Source organism: Triticum urartu, chromosome 7 (assembly GCF_003073215.2).
Source record: "Triticum urartu cultivar G1812 chromosome 7, Tu2.1, whole genome shotgun sequence".
NCBI classification, from domain to species: Eukaryota; Viridiplantae; Streptophyta; class Magnoliopsida; order Poales; family Poaceae; genus Triticum; species Triticum urartu.
The window spans coordinates 50513464-50540977 of record NC_053028.1 but is presented as its reverse complement, the minus strand read 5'-3'; the positions used below and the strand labels follow the sequence as shown (position 1 = coordinate 50540977).

Below are 27514 nucleotides of genomic sequence, written 5' to 3'. Positions count from 1 at the left end.
GGAGCTTTCCGGCTGGTACACCGAAAACGCATTTTTCCAGATTGAGCTTGATGTCTTATGTTCAGAGGTTGTCGAATGTGAGCCTCAAGTCGTCTATTAAAGAGTCGGCGTCTTTGGTTTTGACGACCACATCATCTACGTATGCCTCTACTGTTTTGCCGATCTGTTTCTCCAGACATGTCTGACTCATGCGTTGATATGTTGCGCCAGCGTTTTTGAGCCCAAAAGGCATTGTGTTGAAACAGAAGGGGCCGTATGGTGTGATAAATGCCATTGCGGCTTGGTCGGACTCCGCCATCTTGATTTGGTGGTAGCCGGAGTATGCGTCGAGGAAACACAATGAACCGTGTCCTGCGGTAGCATCGATAATTTGATCGATGCCGGGGAGGGGGAAGGGATCCTTTGGGCAAGCCTTGTTGAGGTCCTTGAAATCGACACATAGGCACCAGGATTTGTCCTTCTTTGGTACCATCACCAGGTTTGCTAGCCAGTCCGGGAGTTTTATTTCTCTAATGAATCCGGCCTCCAATAACTGGCTAGTTCCTCTCCCATAGCTTGTCTCTTAGGTTCGGAGAAACGCCGAAGGGTCTGCTTGACCGGCTTGAATCCCTTTAGAATATTAAGGCTGTGCTCGGCCAGCCTGCATGGGATTCCTGGCATGTCTGAGGGGTGCCAGGCGAATATGTCCCAATTCTCGCGCAAGAACGACTCTCGTAGTGCGGCGTCCACAACGGGGTTTAACTGTGCCCCGATGAAGGCTGTTTTTGTAGGGTCCATTGGGTGGACTTGGAATTTGACTATTTCATCCGCTGGTTGAAAAGAGGAGGACTTGGATCTCTTGTCAAGTATCACGTCATCCCTGTCCACTGTGGAGTGTAGCACAGTTAATTCCTCGGCCAAAAGGGCTTCAGATAGTGCCTCGAGTGCCAATGCGGCTGTTTTGTTTTCAGCGCGGAGTGCTGTGTCCGGATCACTAGCGAGAGTGATGATTCCGTTGGGCCCGGGCATTTTAAGCTTCATGTATCCATAATGGGGTATGGCTTGGAAGATCATGAACGCCTCCCGCCCTAAAAGGGCGTGGTATCCGCTACTGAATGGGGCCACTTGGAATGTAATTTCTTCGGACGTATAGTTCTCCGGCATGCCGAATACCACATCTAGTGTGATTTTCCCAGCACAGCGTGCTTCCCGACTGGGGATGATTCCTCTAGAGGTTGTGCTGCTTTGCTCAATGCGGTTCTAGTCTATTTCCATTTTTTGAAGAGTTTCCTCATAGATGAGGTTTAATCCACTGCCGCCGTCCATGAGTACTTTGGTGAGTCGAATGCCGTCCACAATTGGACTGAGGACCAGTGCAGCTGGTGCTCGAGCTGTTCAGAATTTAGGTTCGTCACTGGCATTGAAGGTAATAGTCGTGTCACTCCATGGATTTATTGCTGCCGCGTGGCAGATTTCGGCAAGGCTGCAGAGTGTTCGCTTGCGCTTATTATTTGATGCGAAGGTTTCAAAGACTGTTAATACCGTATTGTTATCCCTGGGATGGTGCTCTGTGGCATCCGGGATGAGAAGATCCTCGCCACTTTTGGCCACCTGCCGGAGTACCCAACATGCTCTAAGGCTGTGCGTTGGTATAGTATCTGCTGTACTATGAATTTTGCAGGGTCCGTTGAGCCATCCCTACAATACGGTTCCACGCCCTGTAGAGGGTTTTTTCTTCTTTGTAATTAACTCGGGCGTCTTATGATCGTGCACCCTTTTACTTCGGACTGGGTGTATATTTGGAGCCGGATTATCCCAAAATTTCGTTTCGGTTTTTCAGGAGCTTTCCATCGCACAGTACTTTCGTACTATGGACGCCAAGTCAGCGAAGCATGATATGTCACGGCGACTTATGGCGTTAAGAATTCCCTTGTCTGTGCAATTATTGCGGAAAAATGAGACTGCGTCTTCCTCGCAACAGTCCTTAACCTTGTTCATCACAAAGAGGAATCTGTCCCAATAATGATGTACTGTTTCCTGGAGCGCTTGCCTGATGTGGGAAAGATCGTTTATGTTTGGGTGGGTGGGTGGATTTAAGTCCGAACCCTTACCCGATCTGAGACCCGAGGGCCGAGGAGTTTCCAATCTTGGAAGTTCAGGTTCCGGGATGTTGCCCGATAAGTCTGGCCCGCCGCCTGACTCTAGGTTCAGGGCTTGGATGATGTCCTACGGTAAACGGGTATCCGGCTCGGAGAGCTCAGGAATCTGGACATAATTAGTCCTCAAGATAGAGGAAGAATCGCCGCATTGTTCCTCCACCACCGCAATATGATGGGTGACCGGTGGAGAGTTAATCTCCCCTTGATCGGATTTAAGCCCAATCCGATCATAGTCCCTAGCGACTCCCAATGCGGCGATGCGATCCAAGAGCTCGTTTAGGGATGAGAGCTCCATTGGATCCATCTCCTCGGCAAATTCCGAGCCGACGTGGAGGCTGTTTTTCGATGACCCGAGAAGTCATCGTCGGTGCAGCAGCCGAACGGGCGGTCATGATGAAACTGCCTAGCCGGAGGGTTTGGCCGACAGCCAGGGCTCCCCCGGCGGTAATGTTGTTTTTAACAACGAGACGAGGCATCCTTCCTTATGGTAACGGCACAGTGGAACTCTCAAAGAAAGCACCAATGTCGGTGTCAAAACCGGCGGATCTCGGGTAGGGGGTCCCGAACTGTGCGTCTAAGGCGGATGGTAATAGGAGGCAGGGTACACGATGTTTTACCCAGGTTCGGGCCCTCTTGATGTAGGTAATACCCTATGTCCTGCTTGATTGTTCTTGATAATATGAGTAGTACAAGAGTTGATCTACCACGAGATCGAAGAGCCTAAACCCTAGAAGCTAGCCTATGGTATGATTGTATGTTGTCCTACGGATCGACTAAAACCCTCTGGTTTATATAGACACCGGAGGGGGCTAGGGTTACACAAGGTCGGTTACCAAGGAGGAGATATACATATCTGTATTGCCTAGTTTGCCTTCTACGCCAAGTAAAGTCTCATCCGGACACAAGACAAAGTCTTGAATCTTGTATCTTCATAGTCCAACAGTCCGGGCAAAGGATATAGTCCGACTATCCGGAGACCCCTAATTCAGGACTTCCTCAGAAGGTCTCATCAATCGGACCAATGGCTGCTTGTGTAGAGTCATCAACTTGGATTCTTGTATCGACGATCCAAGATCATAACAACATTTTTTTTTACAAAAATGACAGACCATACTATATGTTATCCTCTATAACATTATGCTCCCTTGTTTTAAAGAGCTTACATTTAATTGTGATCTAAAATTGGAATTGAATCACCTGATTTTGACCATGTAAACAATTTCTCAAAGCTCGCTTATACTATATACTATGCTTCCTAATTTTTAAGGCCTCATAATTAATTGAGGTTGTTAATTTAAAACTGGGTCACCTGATTTTGACCGGGTCACCTAATTTTTTAATATTTTAATTCACTATGTTTTATAATTTTCAAGCCCTTTCATAATTGAGGTATTTAATTTTAGATTTAGTTTTCGATTTTGATCGAGCCAACAATTTTTCAAATCAATCAATAGCAACCGCGATATAAAACACATAACAATTCCGTCCACCCTCCCACCACCTAGAAAAAAGAAGCGCCGTCATGTGATACTGTAGCACCAATATACTGCATGCAGCCACCGGCATAGAAATGTTCCCACATAAAAATAGATTGGTTATTGGATAACACATAATCATACCACGACAGGCCACAAAATCACCGCATTATAAATAAAAATAAAACACATTGTACCACCCCGCCCCTACCAAACTAATTTTTTTCCATCAGTTGCAAAATATAAAGGATATTGGTTTTTTCGAAAGTCAAATTTCTTTAACTTTGATCAAGTTCAGAGCAAAAATATAGACATCCACAATATTAAACAAAAAAAGAATGAAAATTAATTTCATGATGAATTTAATCATACCGATTTGATATTATGAATTTTGATATATTTATCTACAAATTTGATCAAACTTGAAAGGTTTGACTTCTCAAAAAAATACACCCTATTTTAAAACAAGGTGAGTAATCTTTTTTAAGAAACCCAATAATACCAACGGCGCAGTAAAGTGCGCCCAACCCTTCTAGTAAGCGACTACGCGTAAAGGGTAATCTACAATGACTGCGCGTTCAGGGTAATCATTTTCTGAACTAATGCAGTATCGAGCAATAATGAAGAGCACTGCATACAGTGATCTACAATCTTTCATCTTCCATTTTGTGCGATCTCTGAAAATGTATGCTTACATATTTGATTTGATGGTTGGTATTTGTGCTGTCTGTTGTGTGCATGATGATTTATATCTCTGAAACTGCACTATGATCGACTCTGTTTCTCTCCTCCTCTCCTTCAGAGTTTCCCGCTCGCTGGCGCCTCCTCGGATCCCATTCCGAGGACCCTCCTCCAGAACCAGTGCTCGCGCCACACCCTGTCCACCTGCTCGATGGGCACCCCCCTCGTCTCCGGCAGCAGGAGGTACACGAACGCCGTCATGGCGGCCAGCCACGCCGCGAAGAAGAAGAATATGCCGGCCCTCATGTGGCACAGCATGGCCAGGAACGTCTGCGCCACGAACACCGTGAACACGAAGCTCGTCGCCACCGTCACGCCCTGCCCCGCCGACCGCACCTCCAGCGGGAAGATCTCGCTCGGCACCAGCCACCCCAGCGGCCCCCACGACCACCCGAACCCGGCCACGTACACCGCGATCAGGAAGATCAGCGCCGCCGCCCATGTCTTGCTCACGCCGCCGTCGTCGCCCAGTTTCGCCGCCATGATGGCCCCGATTAGCAGCTGCGACGCGAGCATCTGCGTGCCGCCGGCGAGGAATAGCGTGCGGCGGCCAAACCGGTCGACGAGGAACATAGAGAGGAGGGTGGACGCCGCGCCGACGACCCCCGTGACCACCGCGGACAGGAGCGACGCGCTCTCGCCCATGCCGATCGTGCGCAGCAGCACCGGCGCGTAGAAGGCGATCGCGTTGATCCCCGTCACCTGCTGGAAGAAGGGGATCGCCACGGCCATCACCAGCTGCGGCCGGTACTGGCGCTGGGTGAGGAGCATCCGCAGGCCGCTTCTGCCGGTTGCCATGGCACCGCTATCGGCGGCGGCGACGATGCAGTCGAGTTCGCGGTCGACGTCGTCGGTGCCGCGGATCTTACGCAGCAAGAGCGCCACGTCCCGGCGGTCCTTGCCCTGCTGGACGAGGCTGTTGGGCGTCTCCGGGAGGAAGACCGCGCCGACGAGCAGGAGCCCGGCCGGCACGGCGGCGAGGGACAGCGAGACGCGCCACCCCCAGCCTCCCTTGATCTTCTCCGTGCCGAAGTTGATCACGTTGGCTGCCAGCGCTCCGACGCCGACGCTGAACTGGAAGCCGTTGCTGAACGCGCCGCGGTGTCGCGGCGGCGCCATCTCAGACAGGTAGAGCGGCACGGCCTGGTTCGCGAAGCCCAGCCCGACACCGAGGAGCACGCGCCCCAGGATGGCCATGTAGACGTTCAGAGACGCACCTCCGACCGCCGCGCCGGCGAGGAAAGCGGCACCGCCAAGGAGCATGGACGGGCGGCGGCCACGACGGGCCGTGACGCCGGAGGCCAGGAAGGTGGTGAGCAGGCCGGCGACGTAGAGCGAGGAGGTGAAGGCGGTGAGCAGCTGGCTGTCGAACTTGCAGTAGTTGCTGACATGGGAGTCGCCCTTCATCCGCCGGTACACCTCCGGGAAGAACTTGCGGAGGAACGGCTCCATGGAAGACACCCCGCCAGCGATCCCGATGTCGTAGCCGAAGATGGCGCCACCCATGCCGGCGGTGATGCACGACAGCACCACGAACATGGTGACCCTTCCGCCGCCGCCTCCGTCATTGCTCTCGGAGACGCCGACGCTGCCGGCCGCCATAGCTGCGTGAGGCCACGTACTCAGTAATGGTTATCTTTGCAGCAGCGCAGTTGTGGATCGTGCGTGGCATGGGTGGACGGTACAAAACAGTTCGTCCACTGACTGATCGCCATGGCTGACTGGTCCGTGTGTTGACTGGTAAGAGATTGCGATGCTGATTTTGTTTCCTTCTTCTTGTGCAATCTCGTCTACAAATTAATCAACAAGGCGCTGTCAGTGACCAGCACAAGTAGCCATCCATGGCGATTTCTTCCTGTTATTTTACTCACCACAGATTGTGTTGACTGGTTTGGTTTGAGAGACATGTGAAGCTGATTGCCTATTTTGCCTTTTTCGTTCTTGTGCTATTGTAACTTGACACGTTTCACATACCGATTTGTTGCTTCCTCTTGTGAAAGTAGAACGAACCAATATACTACTCCATCGGGCTCCACAATTTATTGTAAAGAATAAATTTATTTTTCTTATCTGGCCTTGTTGGCATGTCCAAACTCTGAACTACGCTACCCAGTTGAATATAGAAAGGTGTGGAAGAGTCGTCATACCAGTCTCAACCTTAGAGCATCTCCAACAGGTGCGACAAAAGGCGCGCCCACGTGATAAAATTTGGTTTTAGCGCGCGCTGGCTGGTTCCGCGCGCTCCAGCGATGGCGGGAACTTACCGCGCGCGGGAGAAAGCGGCACGCGGCGTGGTAGATTTGGCGCGCCGCTTCGCGCGCACCTATAAAATGCCGCTCTCGGCACGCGCACAGACACAGCTACGCGCCCTCCCCTCGCAACCTCGCCGCTTCGCCACCTCGCCGCTTTCCGCGCCACCACGGCGCCACCATGCCGCCGCGCCGCCGGGGTTCTTCGGGCTACCGCGGCGTCCGCGAGCGCCCCAACGGCTGGTACTTCGCCGAGATCCGGTCCGGCGACGTCCGGCTCGGCCTCGGGTCGTTCCGGAGTGTGTACGAGGCGCCCGCGCATACGACGCGGCGGCGTGGCGCTTGGATAGGTCCCGGTCGTAGATGAACTTCCAGGACGTCTTCACGCGCGAGCAGGCGCAGCGCATCGCCCCTCCGCCGCGTCTCATCACCAACATGGACCGTGCCGACCACGCTCGGCGCTGCCGCCGCCTCCTCATCGCCGAGGAGGACGAGCGAGCCATGGCGGATTGGCGCCGTCGCCACCCGGAGGACTTCGCCGACGAGCGTGCCTACTGGGCGGAGAGGACGGCAAAGCGCCGCACGGAGTGGGCGGACCGGCGTCGGCGGAAGGCATTGGCGAATGCGCAGTGCGATATCGTTGAAGCAGGTGGGAGGTCGATCTTCACGTCAGATGATGAACGTTGGGACGACATATGGCTCGATACCTCGGACAACACCGACGAGGATGGTGATGATGGTAGCGACTTGGAGTAGTTTCTATCTATGTATGCCATAGTAGTTTCTATCTAGTTGCATCGTAATTCTATCTATCTATGCTTTCGAACTATCTATCTAATTGCACCGATGTAAAATACCTTTGTATCCTTTTTTATCTATGCAATTTATCGTTTTTATTATCTTAATATTTATCTATGCTTCCGAAAATGTTGTAAAAATGAGCGCGCATGCTGCATTTTTGCGCGCTGCTTGAGCGGCGCGCGCTGCATCTTAGCACGGCTGCTGGAGTCAACGCTGCGTGCCGCGTCAAACCAGACGATGGGCATGCGGCAAAGCTGTTTTTTGCGCGCGGCGCGTTCTGCGCCTGTTGGAGATGCTTTTATGATGGCCACTCTATATCGAGCCCGTGTTCCTTCACATTTGGAGGCTGGAGGCAGGAGCGATGCCAGCTATCCTGGCAAGCCTCGGCGGCTGCCATACCTAAAGATCAATAAACCTACTAGTTTTTCAAAGTAGTATAGGTATGTGCTTGTGCATGGAGCCAAATTTTATCATTATGGTGATTGCAAGGAGTGACGTCTGAGGCATATAATTATGATGATTCCAATTTTTTAAAGGGAAGATGTGACGTTCATTGGTTCATATAATTATAGTGGTTGAATCGAATCATCACTTGCCAACCAGGAAAAAAAATGAGGTGGATGGACGAAAGTGGGCAAAACACGGTCCGTCGGCAGAAAAAGGAACCTTCGGGTTCTTTTTAGATAATTAGAGACTAGCTTCCCCATAAATGTTAATGTTTCTACAGTAGGTACTTTCTCTTTTTCGGTTTATAGGGTTATCTTAAAATTTTAGTTTTTCTATTTTATAAGGCTCAATTTGGGTGTTTTCCATCACATGCTCAGACTTCAAGGTGCATTAAATCATTGCATGCAAGTATTAAAAGAAAACTGACCAATGCATGCACTTTATGTATGCATGCATTGCAATTAATGCGTTCGTAAACATAATTTTTTTGAGGAAACAAGAGCATTAATTGGGTGCTTTTGCAAACTATAAAAAATATTCCACCACTCATCATCTACCTTGGTTGATGAGATCTTTGAATTGAGCCTTATAAACCGAAAAGGAGGGAGTAGCTCCTGTGTTGTGCTGCAAATGTGTCTAGTAGGTAGCTCTAGGCGTTGAATGTGTTGCGCGTGTCTTTAAGTAATATACTAATACACCATAATAAGTCAAACTAATTATTAATCAAAGCATCCCAATGAATCTTCCCCTCTCGCGTCGGCAAGCTTGCGGATTAGCCTCCCCTGCGCCTACCGCTCCGACGGCCGGTGGTGAGAAGGGTATTCCTGGTGCGTTGGCTTACATAGGGAGGGTTCTAATTCTCGCAAGGGCGGTTTCGGACGGATGGCGGCGTTTCTTCTTCAACTCCGATCCTCCTCATGTTCGTTCGTCGAAAAGAATTAGACGAAGCTCTGACATAGATTCCTGCTAGCTCCTGGAGCGGCGAGATTAGGGTTCTCGTCATGCGTACGCAACGACAAGATTTGATATTATGTTCTTCAGATCGATTAAATGATTTAATGACGACGACTGCGGCTCCCGACCTTAGGGGCACGCCCACAAGGACTTCCTAGCTGTCATCGTCTCATCGACAAGGTCAAACCGCCTCCAGTATGGGAGCGTCGACAGCGGCGCGTCGGCGGCTCATTCTAGCGATGGCAATAAGTCGTTCGGTTGTCCGTTAATCTTGATGTAATTTTTATTATGTTTCACTTCTGTTTCGGTAGACCCCCCTTAAATACATCGATGGCTGAGATTACTTCATACCTCTTCATAATAAAGGACAGGATGGTCTTTTCTTTAAAGTACATCGACCTCCAATACAAACACATCGATGGCTGAGATTACTCCATACCTCTTCATAATAAAGGGCATAATGGTCTTTTTTTTTAAAGTACGTCAACCTTCGATACATGGCGGCTCACCTGGGCTGGCCCATTTATTGATGCAGGGAGAAAATTCGTTAAAAAAAGGATGATGATTGGATTCGAACCTGCATCCTCTACGTGGGGAGCTCCTATACGGCGCGTTCAGCGCCGACGAAGCAAACTGGCGCCTACAGGCAACGCTAGTGGGCCAGCCCACGGACGAAAAAAAGCAGAAAAAGTCTAGCGACAAACGGACGAAAGAAAGTAGAAAAAGTCTCGCGACAAAAACCGCTAAAAATACGACGGACCGAGGACTCGAACCCGCGCCTGTAAACTGCAACAATATTGAGCTAGCCACTACACCCCCGGAACAATAGTGTTTTACAACAAACGCGAATCAATAAGAACCATAAAAGCCGCGCTATTTATTACGTATTTTTAAACTATTCATTTTTTTGGAACAGTTGATTTGTTAATGAAAAAAAGTTCATAAACTTTTCAAAAATTTAATCGATTAGAATAAAAGTTCATCAAAGTTGAACGTAGTTCATTGATTTCGACCCTCAAAACAAAGTTCATTGATTTCGAAAAAAGTTCATCGATTTTGGAAAAATGTTCATAGAATTTGACAAAAGTTCATCGAATTTGGAAAAAAACTTCATCAAATTAGAAAAGGAGTTCATAAAATTTAAAGAAATTTCATCATATTTGGAAAAAAATCATCGACTTTGTAAAAAACTGTTCATCAACTTTCTTAAAAAACAATCTAACTAAAAAAGTTCATCAATTTAGAAAAAAAAATGTTCACGAAATTTGAGGAAAATTCACGCATTAAAGAAAACAAAAAAAATGAACAAAACAGGATAAAAGAACAAAAGGTTCATCAAATATTTAAAAAGTTCATCGATTTTGAAAAAAGTTCATGGATTTTGAAAAAAGTTCATCGATTTGGAAAAAAAGTACATCGATTTAAAAAAAAGTTCATGGATTTTGAAAAAGTTCATCGAATTTGGAAAAAGTTCATCCAAATTGAAAAATAGTTCACCGAATTTGAAAAAATATTCATTGAATTTGAATAAAAGTCCATGCAATTAAAAAAGTTCATCAGATTTGAGAAAAAGTTCAGCGATTGTGAAAAAAGTTCATCCAAACTGAAAACAGTTCACCGAATTTGAAAAAAAAATCATTGAATTTAAAAAAAGTTCAAGCAATGAAAAAAATTGCATCAGATTTGCAAAAAAAAATCATCGAATCTGAAAAAAGCTCATCGAATTTGTAAACACGGAAAAAGTTCATTGATGGTGAAAAAAAGTTCACGAATTTGAAAAAAGGTTCATCGATTATGAAAAAAAGTTCACGAATTTGAAAATAAGTTCATCAAATTTGAAAAAAGTTCATCGAATTTGAAAAGAAATCATCTCATTTTTAAAAAGTCATCAATTTAGAGAAAAAGGCTCCCGAATTTAAAAAAACACGCATTAAAAATAAGGATAAGAAAGAAAAAGAACCGAACTGAGTATATAGACGAAAGCGAAACTGCATTCCAAATGTGGGATGATGGCGTGGTGGTTAGGGGTTAGTCTGTGCAACAAGGAAGTCACGGGTTCGAGCCCCCTCAGCAAGAACAAAAAGAGAGAAATGGAAATGGGCCGGCCCAGCTTGAAGCGCTGCGGGCGCCCGTTTGCAAAAAACACAGTAACGGGAAATGCCCTCTACGTGAGGAGTGCACTATGCTAGCCGTTGTGCCTCAAACCTTTGGTGTAAAATTACCAACGCGAAACTTTAAGAAACTCAATGTCCTGGCATAACTTGAAACACGAGCTTAGAAAATTAAGATAAAACAAAGTGTGCGACACGGAATGAACTTGGGACCTCACGCCGTTTGTTATGTGCAAACTATCTATGGAAAGCCACGTTCTCAAGTCAAATCCAACCAGCCAAAGCTTTCTCATTAGTAGTCTGAGAAAATAAACAATAATATGAGTAAAAGAAGTATGTATGCATAACAAGTGAGTTGTACTAGTTGGTTATAGTCTGAAAATAAACCATAAGTTCTGGAGTTCAGATCCTACTCCATGCGCCTATTTTATGAGGGTTAAAAAAAGAAAAGAAATGAGCCAGGCCCAGGAGGAGGGGGTGTGTGGCGGGCGGATCGGCTGTGTACGTCAACATATAGTACGTGTCACATACGAAAGGTGGGTGTATGTTATGGTCAAATGACCATGCTGCCCTTTATACGGTTTGTGAGGGGGGGGGGGTCTACCGAAGGTGCATTGTACTTCCTGTGAATCTTTATAATAGATCTGATATTTTCGCAAAACAAAAGTTAAAGTAATTATTATTAGAATTATTTTGGTAAATTAGCTGAGACAAATTCATCACGTGGCATTATGACTTTGCCATTGGCCTCAAACCTTGCCGTAGGCTGATGCAAAGTGTCAAACTGATCGTTTGGGCCACCCGTCAGCTCCACTTGCTGACCTCCAGTCCTCCACCATGAATCGGGGATTCCTAATCTCGTGTCCCCGGAGCTCCCTTCCCTCCCAGCGCCGTCGCCTCTTGCCCTCACCGTCTGGCTCGGACGGGGAAGCACGGCTGCGTGGAGGAGGCCTCGATCTGACGCCCTGTGATCTCGCCGTCCCGGCCCGACAGGCGGCGGTGGCCACCCCCATTCTCTGCGGCGGCCTGTCTGCCTCCCAGATCCGGCCGGCGCTGCCTGTCCACCGCGGCCAGACCAAGAAGACCGACCATGGGGCGTTTGAAGAGGACGGGAAGCAAAAGGGTGGAAGGATGATCAGTCAGGTACGCCAGGGCCATTTAGCCTATTTTTTGAGGGTTAAAAAAAGAAAAGAAATGGGCCAGGCCCAGGAGGAGGGGGTGTGTGGCGGGCGGATCGGCTGTGTACGTCAACATATAGTACGTGTCACATACAAAAAGGTGGGTGTATGTTATGGTCAAATGACCATGCTGCCCTTTATACGGTTTGTGAGGGGGGGGGTCTACCGAAGGTGCATTGTACTTCCTGTGAATCTTTATAATATATCTGATATTTTCGCAAAACAAAAGTTAAACTAATTATTATTAGAATTATTTTGGTAAATTAGCTGAGACAAATTCATCACGTGGCATTATGACTTTGCCATTGGCCTCAAACCTTGCCGTAGGCTGATGCAAAGTGTCAAACTGATCGTTTGGGCCACCCGTCAGCTCCACTTGCTGACCTCCAGTCCTCCACCATGAATCGGGGATTCCCAATCTCGTGTCCCCGGAGCTCCCTTCCCTCCCAGCGCCGTCGCCTCTTGCCCTCACCGTCTGGCTCGGACGGGGAAGCACGACTGCGTGGAGGAGGCCTCGATCTGACGCCCTGTGATCTCGCCATCCTGGCCCGACAGGCGGCGGTGGCCACCCCCATTCTCTGTGGCGGCCTGTCTGCCTCCCAGATCCGGCCGGCGCTGCCTGTCCACCGCGGCCAGACCAAGAAGACCGACCATGGGGCGTTTGAAGAGGGCGGGAAGCAAAAGGGTGGAAGGAGGATCAGTCAGGTACGCCAGGGCCATTTAGCCTTATATATTGTTTTTTAGGTTTTATTCTTTCAGAAGGTACCTTATATTGTTTCTTCAGTGCCTCTTCGATTCAAATGACTTACGTAGGATTTTCGGTGGATTACAATCCTTTGAATTTTTCATACGCTGGTAGTTTCATTCGTAGTATAGTATTGAATCCTATTGGGATTTTCCCTACATTCCATAGAAAATCTATATAGCATCCACTCCAACTACATTCCACAGAAAATCTATCCAGCTTCCAATCAAATCTCTTGAAAAAAAATCATTTGTTTTTCCTGAGATGCAATCATATAAACTCAAATCCTGTAGGATTCAAATGGGCATGACATTCCAATCCTGTGTTTTTCCTATTTCTACATTTTTACAATCCTGCAAATCGAAGATGCCGCAACTGTGCAGTTTATAGAAAATGAAGTGTACGAGTAAACCCATAATTCGTAATTCATATGTGAGACTTGTTATTTTTGTGTACTCGTGAAAAGTAAGTACATTCTTAGTTGGGATTCAGTTTATAAGGGAAAGTGGATTGGAAACCGCATAAGCAACAAAGGGAAAAAAAGAAGAGGAGTGAAATGGGTGCCCATGACAAGGCATAGTCCAGCTGGCGCACGCAAAGGTCACCACCATGAGTTACAAATAGATGTAGGGCACTGTCGAAGGGTATCACAATACCAAGACCTTGCAAGTATCCCCACAATGTGATATAGGAGCAAACACAATCAACGAGTGCCATTGATATGACTGCAAGTTTTGCTACATGGGCATGATACTGAATCAATACAAGCTGTGAGACCACTGATAGGCATGAACCTTGACTGGAGCTCCCCCACATGCGACAACCAGAACAACTTGCCAGGTGGGGTCGATACCACACAGAGAACATGAAGCTCAAGGCAACACACTATTCACCATGGGAGAGATTTGAGAATGCACAACAACGAAGAGTCAACTTTGAAGGCACCACATGATGGATAGGGGGAGTGGACGGATGGTGGCACGGTGACACCAAAGTGTACCACTGGACCACAATTATAGCCAGCAACATGGTATGAGAACCCATGACATGGCAAGGGCAGGGACAACAAGACGAAGCCTTCGAGAAGGGGAACAATGTCCACAAACGATGTCATCATTGAGCTTTGGCCTGGAGCACACACCGAGGAGTTGCATCTCCAAGACCACGCCTCCTAGGAATGTTAAATGCTAGAAAGCACCGCCATGGTTGCTTGAAATGAGATCGAGCACAGTGTTTTCCAGGAGCACACACCACGATTCAGACCCAAACGCACCACCAAGACACTCCATAGCACCAAGGGGTAGCCTTCAGAGCAAATCCAAGCTGCACATCTTGGAGACCACTCCATGGAGGTATATGGGTTGACGTTGCGGTGGTTGGTTCATGCATAGGTCAACAGGGATTTCTCTCAAAGCATGTATCAGATCCATCCTGACATGCCGAGGAGCCAGTCCTGAAGCACTCGCAACCTTGATTCAGGGGTTCAGGGCCACCTTGAGCCGAAGGTGGAGAGGATGGTAGGGATAGCTGCAACACGCTGTGGGCCTCAGAGCGGGAGGTTGAGCGGAGAGTCAGAGTGTGTCCAACCTACGTTGGACTATGATGAGAGAGGTCGGGGTTTGAGGAGTAGGCTCCACACCCAACTCCACACCGGAGCCCATGTGAGGCATCAACCGCCGGAGCCGGGGCCGCGCGACATAGATCGATGGCATATGATGGGGGCGTCCATCCAAGGAGAGGGTGGAAGGGAGGAGAGGGGGAAAGCAGGGGTGTGGGGTGCATCGCCAGCATCGCCAGCCTTGGCTGCAGGTGAAAATGACGGTGTACGTGTGCACTTTTTTTGCTGGCGGCAGGGAGGCTAAGATTCCTTCGTATGATCATTTACGCTTCTTTCTAGATAGAAATTTTAAATTCTCCCATAAAATAATTTGCCCTAAATGTTCGATGATCCAAAAAGAAACCTTAGAAAAACTCAAAAGATGTTGTCGATACCATGTTATCAATAACACTTCCATTGATAAATGGGGCTTTAGGGCATTATCTAGTGTAGAAAGGGACACATTATTTGGGCCATTTATATCCCTAGCGGAAGAGCTTGAGTTTGCATTTACTATGTCCAAGTTGATGATCTGGAGAAGGAAAACCTTGCATCAAGGGTTTGGGCGATTGGGAGAAATAGCGTAGTCCATTTCTTTTTAGTACAGGTGGTCGCTTATCATCGTTTGACCGTATATTAAATCATTGGGGAACATCATGAAAGAAAAGGTGAGATGTACAATTTGAGTCTTCTCTTTAATCATGTCTACATCAACAAAACAAGCCCAAGTGGCATTGTTAGGGCCTCAACCTATGTTTTATGGCATTTGGACCCAAAATGGTGCTCCAGCAGATGCCCTATCCCTATATTGTGCTAGAATATTTTTGAGGTAGTCCTATTGTTCTCCAAATATACAACAGCCGTGCAGTTGCCGCAAAACAAAAACCTCAACCGTGCTTAGCTCGACCGCCGCGTGAACCCCCCTAGCTGCTTCCTCTGCATTGCCGACGATTACCGCATACGGCCACCACCGCCATCGAAACCATCGCCCCTTTTGTTGAATCGGCCGCTGCACCACCACATTGACCAAATTGTCCGCCGCACCACGCCATTTGGCTGCCACTGCCGCCAGATCCACCACCCTCATTCGTCTCAGCTGCCGACCACCACCATCGCCGAGCTGAAGATGTTGTGCTGCAATGCCAAGCCGAGGAGCAGCACGGTCTTCCACTGTGTTTGGCTTCGTAGTCCCACGGCTACGTTGTCGATATCTTGTGCGATGGGATGCAACACTGGCTCAAGACCTTCAAGACAACAGAGCTCGCTGCGCGCGCGTATGACGCCATGGCCGCTGGCCCAAGTCGGAGCACACTTTCCCAACGTCATGAGCGAGAGGTGGCGGAGTTCCTTGCTCCTGAATTGGGGATTGTGTTTCACGAGGAGAAGATGGCTGCCTCATTGTGGAGCAGCACACCGCCCAAGAGAGCGATGCGGTGGCATGGCGAGGTTCGCCGCGGAAAATCCGCACCTTGTGCAGGTGGAATACGAATTCTTTGCCAGTAGGGACGTGCAACGCAAGAAGGTTCTCAAGGAGGAGGAGGAGGCTAGCCCCTCACAAGTGATGAAGATTGAGTTGGACAACGGCAAAGCCGACTATATTGACTTGGGACCTCTATCGTAGTAGTGATGATGAGTAGTGTATCTATCGTAGTACTGTTAGTTTAACTTTGAGCAATTAGAAGTTTGAAAATGTCGAAATATGCAATAATGTTGCCCTACTACGGTAGAAATTTTTCCAGTGCCCTATTTTACATCGTCTGCTATGGCAGAATCTTTTTTGGTGCCTTAAAACCTACTCTTTAGTGCCCTATTATATGTCATCCGTTGGAGATGCTCTTAGCATGGTTCCACCTAGTAGTGCACAAAGCTCCAGGGGATGTACTGACGTACTATCGACAACTCATGCTGATATGCCTAACAACTACATCCACCATGAGACTCGATGCCAAGAACCATTTCTTTTGTGCCAATCAATTCATAGCCGATTCTTTGAAATAATGTGTTATAATTGTACTGTCCCCTGCATTGCCTTCCAGCCATCCCAACCCTTGCGTGATCTTCCAGGCGTCACGGGCGAAACCACCTGGACTCGCCGCCAGCAGCCCTCCACATCCCATACCTTCTCACCATTGTCGGAGGACACCGACAGGGCTCCTCGCATGACGTTTTTCCATCAAGTCCATTAGCAGGACAACCTTTCCCCCTGACAATGACGACGCCTCTTGGTACAGAGGTCCATGTGACGCATCGTTGTGGTCGCGACCACCTTTGCGGTGCAGCAGATTGTCGTGGATTAGTGGAACGATGACTCTTCCTCGATAGCGGATCCCGACGATGTGGGGGCATGGCATGCTCTTCTCTTGCAACAAGGCATGCGACACCTTAGCCATGAATCTTGGCTTTAGACCTGGACGCCACAGGCCTAGGGTATGTGGACTTGGTGGTCTCCTTCACTAGTGGTCATGTTGGCGGTGGCGGTGGGCATGATAGAGCGGCTAGGTTCGATTTGGGGAAGGAGGGATGGGACTGTCAGCGAAAGCTAGGCTTCGCTCACTCAAAGCCAATGATGATGGCGCCTGCGGATGTTGTTCCCTTGCTTAAGGTGTCTAGATGCAGTCCTTGGCTCCTCTCTCAGAATGCTTTACTGGAAACCCTAGGTTCCAGTTTGCCCAAATCGAATGATGGCGGTGCTCGGCATATGTGATCCTCCTTGGGGGCATTATATTGGAGCTTGGCCTGGTTGGCGAGTCTGTGGTTGGTTGTGATTTCGTTGGTTGCTTGTGTGCTGGCGGGTAGCGGTGATCATCGCTACGTTGCGGCATGGCAGCGGTGGTGCACGGTTGTAGTGCCGACGATGCTGGCTTACTGTGGCCCTGGCTGTGTAGTGACAACTAGTGGTGTATTGTGGGGGCCATTAGCCATTCCCAGATTTACTAATGGCAATCACTTGCATCGAAGGCATGGGATTGCTCGAGCGTCTCCTACATGGGATTTTCGCGGTATCGACTCCTCTCGCCAGTTTGATTTGCGACCAGTGTCACGTGATGTGACATATTATTGGCCTCATAGAAGAAAAGCTACGCACGAAAAAACTCACGGAGAGGCAAAGAGAAGCCTCACACCAAGAAAGGGGCTAGGAATACGCATTCGTTCGGGCATGGCGCTGGTACGATCTGCTCCCGCGGCGGTGTACGCCAGTGAACTTCCATTTGCTTTGGGAAGAAGCAGCAGTCGGTGAGCTTTGTCAGTTGATCCTGTGTCGATGATGTTGTGTCGCCGACGAAGTCAGGGCCGGCCCTGGGCCAGGGCAGCAGGGGTGACGGCCCGGGGCCTAGCCAAACTAGGGGCTCCGACCTTAGTGCTACAGCCTATGGAAGAAAAAATCTGTACGCAGGGGAGGCCCATCATCTAACAAAAGCCCAACTGCTAAGATGCCTAAACGCATGACTACTGGCTAGAATTGAGCACGGCTGCACAGGGCGAGCGGCTCTTTGCCTCCTCCGATTTGCATGCCAGCGCCCTCTCAAAAAAATAAATTGTAACCCCTCAGAAAAAATGGCATGCTGTCGTACGCTCACATATATTGGCCTATCGAGCGACTGATTCTCTACGGTAGCGGCTGCCGGATACTAGGGCATTCGCAAGGAATAGCAGAGATAAATCTCTAACGAATTTCTCTTAGCCCTCAATCTTACACTTTGATAAATTTATGTTCTTCTTCTTACAATAGTAGAGTTTGGTCATTAGTCTTGCCAACTTGGCCCTCGACTCAAGGTGTCCTTGAAGATTAGATTTCAATAGCTAAAGAGCATGGGATTTCACTAATTTTACTGCAACGTTTAGCTGACTTTGCTCTTTTTCTTGCAGACACGTTGCCCAAATAATATTTATGTGGTTCTGATAAAAAGAAGAAAGAGGAAACGAACAAATAAGTTAATTGGATCTCATGATTATTGTAGACTTGGAGGTTAGTTAGCATGCCAGTTCTTTTTTCCAATATATGTATGTATGTTCTATGAAATTTGATTTAGACTTGAACTAAGACACTTCATCCTATGTTACACCAGGAAAAAATATCATTCTTTACTATAGCTTTGCAAGAATTTATCTATCAATATATGAGATTAGAAAATTCCTCCATTGCCGCCGTTGGGCCCATTCATTGAATTCGCCCTGGGGCCTTCGAAACTCGGGGACCGGCACTAGACGAAGTGACCCATTTCCCTTTTGTGTTGTTGGCGGCGCCCTTGCTAGTGGCACCCTTCTTGCTGGTAGCACCCCTGGTGGTTGCGCTGCCTCCTCTCCTTCGGCTTGCAGCTCTACGCGCCATCGGGTGTGTCTGGCTTCAACTTGTCTAATAGAGGGAGGGGAGAAAATCTTGATGCGAGCAGCTTTGTTTGCAATGGCGGAGTGAGCACACAAGCAAGACGAAGATGGGCGAAAGTGAGAGAAGTGTACCATTCCATGCTGTCGTTCCCGTTTTATATAGCTCAAAGGAAATCCAAACGGCGCCCCGCGCACCGTGTCATGTGGCCACGTTTCTCTCAAGAAAACACCCACCACTCACACACCTTACGCGGATATTAAGGCACGATGATGACAGTGCAGGAATCCAAGTTAGCTTTTTGTTATCTGTGCCTAAGCTTGCTTTGAATCATCGGTTCATTCAGTTAGGTGCTCATTTTCCTGTTGATGCATTCAGTAACCTAAGGCATAACACAATTGCAAAATCCTCTTCAAAGCAGGTTACATGAATTGTAACCATCAAATTGTTCTGAACGGTGAAACAAAAAGATTACAATTCACAATCATACTTAGCACAATCAAGTTATTGTACACAATTACTTATTCATGAGGTTTACCCATCAGATTTGAGAAAAATAGCCACCCAATCAGCTCTGATTCTGCATTTCACAGTTGGAAAAAAGGCGTCATGTTCGTGTAGAAGTCTCCTATTGTACTACATCTAGGTTATGAAGGCGCCTATGGTTGTGAAACCCAAATACATTGCACCAAAAACACTGAGCATGTCCTGCTCGTTGTTTCTTAGAAGAGAGAAGAGAAAGTTAGAATAATTTTGCAATGAGTCTGTGAAGTCAACTGATGTGCAATGTTGTGGATAACAAAGGAGTGGACTTACAATACTTTTGCATGCTTCCAGAACAATACTCCGTAGATCAGGGCAGATATGACAGTCATCATAATGTGCCTCAAGTTATACTGAGGACTTCTCCAGTAAGTTATGTTTTGTTTCCACAAGCAAGCTTTAAGTTGAATCCAGCCATTATGTGCAAAACTATGGGAGAAACATAGATTTTCTGAATTTGGTAATGGGATACTTAGCTGCTCCACTAGATCTTCAGCTTCTCTGCAGAAAAGTAACTTTAATTCTTCCAAACTTCAAATGGAAGTATTTTGTTTGGCTAAATATTTTTGCTAGATGAATTTTATTTTGCTTAAGCTATTCATATATGTTGCCTTTTGCTCGATATCCTAACTAAATCCACAAGATATGTACCTATGCAGTGACGACTCTTCATACAAAATTGCAAAGTCCATATTGTGTTGGACCTCCATTGATGTCGATGTTACATCCATCATCCAAGTAGCTGGATTACAGTTACTCTTTATTTTTGGGACTCCAGAAATTTTCTATCAAGTGGACAAGCAAAATTCAATCTATTAGAACCAAAGGACACATGTCACAAATATGGCAGAGCCATGCCACAACCGTGCTTCCTCTCTGAAAACACCGAAACACATACATGGATATGCAAACAAAGTTCTTTAGTATGTTTTTAGTTTCCCTTGCCAATCTGTACGTTTATTGTCACATTTGCTTTTAAGTTCAACATGTGAAATGCATATGATCACATCAAAATTTTGATAAACCTATATATTTCATGTGAATTGTTAGCCAAGTTATATACTGAACACAAATGACTGCTAGAGTTGACTTAAGTGTTTTGGCCATGGCATGTTGAACATTTGAGCACTGGTTTTGGGGTTCGTTCCTTTGGAACTCTCACATTTATTGTCCCAATTCCAGAAAAAAAAACAGTGAAAATGAATAATCAAGAAAAAGGCAGATACATTTGTGGAAATATGTTCAAGAAACTTACCTCAAAGTACTCAATCACTTTGCAGGAGCGCTCTCCTATTGGTCCACTGTAGATTGTTTTCCCACCGCTTGTCATTAATCACTAGTGCAGAACCGGGCAATATCACCGGTTCGTAAGGCCCTTTAGTGTCGGTTCGGTAACCGGCACTAAAGTGTGGGCACTAAAGCCCCCCCCCCCCCTAGTACCGGTTCTGGACGAACCGGTGCTAAAGGGCAACCACGTGGCACAAGCCGGCTCCGGGGGCAGGGAGCCCTTTAGTACCGGTTGGTGACACCAACCGGTATTAAAAGATTGGGGGGTTTTGGGTTTATGATTTCTTTTTCATTTAATTTTGTGTTTTTCATTTAATTCTTTTTCGTTTGCTGATATTTTACGATACTACATATTGTACACGTTATTCATATATATAAATAGAATTTCTAGTAGAACCGATCATATATATATATATATATATATATATAGTGTTATTATTCATCACTCAGGGTGCAGAATAAGTTATTCTTCACCCGAGGTAAGCTTTCCATCATTTCATAATTAAATTATGTTTGCAATTTAAATAGTTACATTCATATTGATTCATTATGTAAAATTTGGCATAAGAAAATAAAAATATAGGTCATAAGACAAGAAAATTTGTAGTTTATGTATTTTACACTATGTTTTTACGTTTGTAATTTTACATAACAGAAAATATTTTTTACAACGATTATATATTTTCTTACGATCTCTTTTTACGTCGGAAATAAGACAAAAGTTACGGAACGTAAAATTACGGGGCATTGATGGTAAAATAGAGGGGGTGAAGAATAACTATTCCTCACCCAGGGTGACGAATAGCGCCTATATATATAGAAAGTCTATTAGTAGCCCAGCGTGAGAAATACTAATTCTTCAACCTGGTCGGTTGGCTGAGCCAGATCTTACGTTAGTGTCCAACGAAGTCGCCACGGTTTTAAGACTGTAAAAAACCTACTATCCCCCGCTGTAAAATTACATCGGGTTGAGGTAATTTTACCTTCTATGCATTGATGTCTCGAACCCAGCCACCTCCCCGTCCTTTTCCGCTCTTTATTAAAAAAGAAAAGGAAAAAAGCTACGAACGTATCGACGGAGAATGGTGGCATGGTGCTCAGCGGGTTGACTTGGTCTTGGGCGGCGCCGTCGTTGCTGTTGGCGGTGCAAACTCAGCGGCGCGGTGCTCCGTGGTAGTAGGTGGCATCGGCGGTGTGGTGAGTTCTTTGGGTTCCTCAGTGCCGGGCAACGCAGGGGCTAAATCGACTGCGACCGCTTCATGCTCAACAACGGCCACGACGGCACTGCTCCATCTCGCGGGCTACGGCGGCAGTGCTCCATCTAGCAGGCTATGGCGGCGTCACGGTGAGCTCTCCACACTCTGGTTCATTGCCAGGATTTATTCCCCGGTATTTCTCCTCCCATCCCTTCTCAATCCAGAATTCTAAATCAAGGAACTTAGGCATAATCCTGGTCACCACTTGCTGGCTGCGGCGGCTGCCATGGTGCTAGGTTTTGGCCTGTACACGTTTCAATTTGGGTGCACAAGTTTGAGTACGGCTTCGCCAGATTTGATAATGTGCATATCAGCGAAGACTGAACAAAAATTTGCATTGCCGTGGTGATCTGGCCTGCTTGGTACTGTAGAAAAATAGATGTTGGGGACAAATCAGGAAGAGCTTCTCTCCAGATCTGACCTATGGCCGCTTCCAGTCCTCCTACTAATCTTCTATCTTCCATAAATAGAGCTACCAACGCTTTTGTGTCTAATGACTCCTTAGGTTCAGTGGCTTTTGTCTAATTACTCCTCAATTTAGCATGCCCATATGCCGCATCTTTTGTCTGTCATGGTCCATCAAATGTTAGTTATTCAATTAACAAACAAGAGTTAATTAGTGTAATCATTATATTAGATCTATGCAGGTTTCATGTCTCTGGGTCGTACCGACAGAATTAGGCAATAAAATATGGGTTGTAAGATAATTGGGTTCATATACTGATTTCGGGATATATATTAGCTTGAAGTGAACTTACAGCTAGTACTCAAATTTGGGTGCACAAGTTTAGCTCAAAGAAGATGAAGCAAACTTACAGCTAGTACTGAGATGAGAAGTATCTCGGGTCTGTAGGTGCAGAATCAGGTTGAATTATAATGGATTTTCCCATTTGAATTGGCTTTCAAAGATGAATGTCACCAGTTATAACTTGCCTTCTTATGTTGCAGTTGATAAAACATATAGGGTAATTAGTATTACTTACTTCTATATTTCAGTCCACTTTGATTCTTGCTGATTTGTTCTAATTTCTGTTTTTAGAAAACAATGGTTTAACCATTTTTTGTGTGTTCATGTTGTAGCCTGCTGTGGCCTAAGGCGAGCTCAAGCCTGAATCCATTAGTTTAGATTGTATTACTTTTCTCATTTGAGATTATGTGGTCCAGTTTTAATTTGTGTTGCTCCAGACCTAGTATATGCAAGTTCTGCATCAGATCTCTGTTGTCAAAGGTAAATCTTCTAGCTGATGCATATTATGGGCTTACTACCCGTGCTGTTATCTCATAACTATTAGGCCCTAATTTCTGATAGAATTTTCCTCCATTCAGCCTTTTTTATTTCCTTCTGAAATACATTCAGCTTGTTTGGGAGGGTCTACTTATAAGCATTTGTCTATTAGAGGTTGATATTCTAAAGTTGCTTTTGCTGCAATACAATGTTGGCATGTAATGTGCTTAGCTATATTACTAACCAATGACTAGATATGCAACGTTTCATGTAAAATAAAAAGAAAAACTTGGCTTACTTTCTGCATGTGGCCAAGGCATAATTTCTTATCCATCATAGAATGGATCTTTTTTCTTCTGGTCAAGCAAGGCATTTGTTGCTACCTGACTAGAATGCATACATCAACTATTTACTACTAAAACAGGAATCATTTATCGAGTTATTTCTACTGGAGCTTACCTCTTTATCATCTGTTTTGGCACATTTTTGAAACAAACATAATTGTATACATATTAATTTCCCAGCCATTGGCTGTATAGGGATCCATATCAACCTCAGAACCATACCAAAGATCATTGCAATCACTGCGAGTCATGATGCTATATTTCCTTTTTTTTCTTAGGCTCCCATCCTTCTGTAACTATTTTTCTATTTGATGGATATTACTTGCTACGTGTAGTCGTTCCTTGGTTATTAACTATGTTTTGCCAAATGAGGAGTTTTTTTACCATGGGTTGCATTTGTTATGTTCTGTTTAGGAGTTCCTGTAAGAGCTGGTACCCAGCAAACTATCGCTTTTGTTAAAGCAGGGATCAACCTTTTGTCAAAAATGGTTATCTACATTTTACAGCATATGCTTACTTGTTGTTCTATTCTTGTATTTAACACTCTGTAACTGCATTTTCTTAGGACTCCATTTTTTCCACTGTGGTGGGCGGTCGTCGATTCGGAACAGGTGGACCAGTCGTGCAACATCGTTGGTGGTCCTCAGTGTCAGGTTTCCTTCATTGTTGGCTTGCTTATTTGAAATGCTTTGCATCTCCTCCCTGCAACATGGTCAGCAACCAGGTCTTCGACGATGTTGCTCTCTAGTATAGCCCCCTCTTGATAAATTTACAGTAGAATCTGTCTATTTTATACGCCCAATATGGTTATATTTAGTAAAGAAGTTTAGTTATCTGCCCATAAGTATGAATCTTTGTTGACTTGAAGCTTCTTTGTGTTGGGGAACGTTGCAGAAAACAAAAATTTTCCTACTCGTTTCACCAAGATCCATCTAGGAGTTCATCTAGCAACGAGTGATTAGATGCATCTACGTACCTTGTAGATCGCGAGCGGAAGCGTTCAAAGAACGGGGATGATGTAGTCGAACACGATGTGATTCAAATCACCGATGATCAAGCACCGAACGGACGGTGCCTCCGCGTTCAACACACGTACGGAACGGATGACGTCTCCTCCTTTCTTGATCCAGCAAGGGGGGAAGAGAGGTTGATGAAGATCCAGCAGCACGACGGCGTGGTGGTGGATGCAGGGCGTCACAGTAGCAGGGCTTCGCCTATACTACGAGAGAGAGACGTAACGGGGAGAGAGGAAGCACCAAAGGCTGAGGTATGAAGTCCTCCCTCTCCTCAACTATATATAGGAGGGCCAAGGGGGGGTGGTGCGCAGCCTAGGAGATCCAATCTCCTAGGTGCGGCGGCCAGGGGAGGGTTTCCCTCCCCCCCAAGGCACCTCGGGGTGCCTTCCACCACTTGGACTCCTCCGTGGTGGAAACCCTAGGCGCATGGGCCTAGTAGGGCTGGTGCCCTTGGCCCATGAAGGCCAAGGCGCACCCCCTACAGCCCATGTGGCCCCCCGGGACAGGTGGCCCCACCCGGTGGGCCCCCGGGACCCCTCCGGTGGTCCCGGTACAATACCGATAACCCCGAAACTTGTCCCGATGGCCGAAACAGCACTTCCTATATATAATTCTTTACCTCCGGACCATTCCGGAACTCCTCGTGACGTCCGGGATCTCATCCGGGACTCCGAACAACATTCGGGTTACTGCATATACATATCTTCATAACCCTAGCGTCACCGAACCTTAAGTGTGTAGACCCTACGGGTTCGGGAGACAAGCAGACATGACCGAGACGACTCTCCGGTCAATAACCAACAGCGGGATCTGGATACCCATGATGGCTCCCACATGCTCCACGATGATCTCATCGGATGAACCACGATGTCGAGGATTAATCAACCCCTTATGCAATTCCCTTTGTCAATCGGTATGTTACTTGCCCGAGACTCGATCGTCGGTATCCCAATACCTTGTTCAATCTCGTTACCGGCAAGTCACTTTACTCGTACCGTAATGCATGATCCCGTGATCAACCACTTGGTCACCTTGAGCTCATAATGATGATGCATTACCGAGTGGGCCCAGTGATACCTCTCCGTTATCCAGAGTGACAAATCCCAGTCTCGATCCGTGTCAACCCAACAGACACTTTCGGAGATACCTGTAATGCACCTTTATAGTCACCCAGTTACGTTGTGACGTTTGATACACCCAAAGCACTCCTACGGTATCCGGGAGTTACACGATCTCATGGTCAAAGGAAAAGATACTTGACATTGGAAAAGCTCTAGCAAACGAACTACACGATCTTTGTACTATGCTTAGGATTGGGTCTTGTCCATCACATCATTCTCCTAATGATGTGATCCCGTTATCAATGACATCCAATGTCCATAGCCAGGAAATCATGACTATCTGTTGATCAACGAGCTAGTCAACTAGAGGCTTACTAGGGACATATTATGGTCTATGTATTCACACGTGTATTATGATTTCCGGATAATACAGTTATAGCATGAATAAAGACAATTATCATGAACAAAGAAATATAATAATAATGCTTTTATTATTGCCTCTAGGGCATATTTCCAACAGTCTCCCACTTGCACTAAGAGTCAATAATCTAGTTACATTGTGATGAATCGAACACCCATGGAATTCTGGTGTTGATCATGTTTTGCCCTAGGGAGAGGTTTAGTCAACGGATCTGCTATATTCAGGTCCGTATGTACTTTACAAATCTCTATGTCTCCATCTTGAACATTTTCACGAATGGAGTTGAAGCGACGCTTGATGTGCCTTGTCTTCTTGTGAAACCTGGGCTCCTTGGCAAGTGCAATAGCTCCAGTGTTGTCACAAAAGAGTTTGATTGGCCCCGACGCATTGGGTATGACTCCTAGGTCGGTGATGAACTCCTTCACCCATATAGCTTCATGTGCTGCCTCCGAGGCTGCCATGTACTCCGCTTCACATGTAGATCCCGCCACGACGCTCTGTTTGCAGCTGCACCAGCTCACTGCTCCACCATTCAACATATACACGTATCCGGTTTGTGACTTAGAGTCATCCAGCTTTGAAGCTCATAATCTTACATCGTTGAACTTGCAAAAAATTGTCATTTAAGCTCATAATTGTCATGAAGTTCAAATTCAAAATGTACTGAAGAAATAAAAAATGATTCCAGGAATTAATAAATGTTCCCCACCTACAAACAGGTATAATATGTACGAAATAATTTCAAAACAATGTTTTTGGAGATAATAACGTTCCAATATCTTCTGGACTACTAGTCATAGTGAATGGCACAATACAGATTTCATATTAAAAAATAGCTACAATTTAGGAACGCGGCCTTGTCATATTGGAAATTCAAGATTGCTTACTAATGCTGATTTTCTTCTTTTTTTCCTCATCTAAACACGGGGGCGCGCACCCTTATCCCAAAAAACATGCAGTAATTTTATGGTGCAATCTCTCCTGTCCTCCTGGGCAATTTCAGCGCTTGGGATGGATTCTCTTGCCCCTAATTTTACTTCACATGCAAACAATTTTACCTCACGCCCCTTGGTGCCTTCGTGACTTTGTCCTCTAGTGTTAATGGAGCAAGACTAAGTTTAAAGAACGTAATCTTACCTCACACGTAATCTTACCTCACAACCATTTTTCCTTCAGTGGATGGTTCGGCTCTGCGTGGGATGGCTGGGGTGAGGAATTCCTCACCCAGGGTGACGAATAGCGCGACCCTATATATATATATATATATATATATATATATATATATATATATATCATCGAATGTCTCACAACCACAATTAATTCACATATATATACACAAATGTATGTATATATATACAATTAGCTAGCTATATACAATTTCTCCTAATTGGTGCCTTCGGAGCACGATGACAATTGGAAGTGGTTCATGGGGGCGGTAGCGGGTAATAGTATTCTCCTTTGGAATCTATGACCTGGTCGAGCAAAAATCCCGCTATTTCTTCTTGAATTGCTTCTATGCGCTTCTCTGCTAGGAGCTGCTCCCGCACATCTCTGAACTGTTAAGAAGGAGATCAATATGCATGTGTATTAGTTGTGTGACT

The 27514-nt window shown here is 46.3% G+C and overlaps 2 protein-coding genes across 2 annotated transcripts; both read right to left on the bottom strand.

Annotated features, from left to right (window-relative positions):
- Window positions 1–4170: 4170 nt before the first annotated feature.
- On the bottom strand, window positions 4171–6105 carry LOC125523482 (hexose carrier protein HEX6-like). Its single transcript, XM_048688517.1, has one exon. The coding sequence runs from the start codon at window positions 5954–5956 to the stop codon at window positions 4412–4414; it is 1545 nt and encodes a 514-aa protein (XP_048544474.1). The 5' UTR covers window positions 5957–6105; the 3' UTR covers window positions 4171–4411.
- Window positions 6106–19402: 13297 nt separating this feature from the next.
- LOC125518322 (ABC transporter G family member 50-like) lies at window positions 19403–20622 on the bottom strand. Its single transcript, XM_048683200.1, has 4 exons — window positions 20559–20622; window positions 19955–20088; window positions 19577–19804; window positions 19403–19481 (listed from the first exon to the last, which is right to left on the bottom strand). The coding sequence occupies exons 2-4, from the start codon at window positions 20035–20037 to the stop codon at window positions 19403–19405; spliced, it is 390 nt and encodes a 129-aa protein (XP_048539157.1). The 5' UTR covers window positions 20038–20088; window positions 20559–20622.
- Between the last annotated feature and the right edge of the window lie 6892 nt (window positions 20623–27514).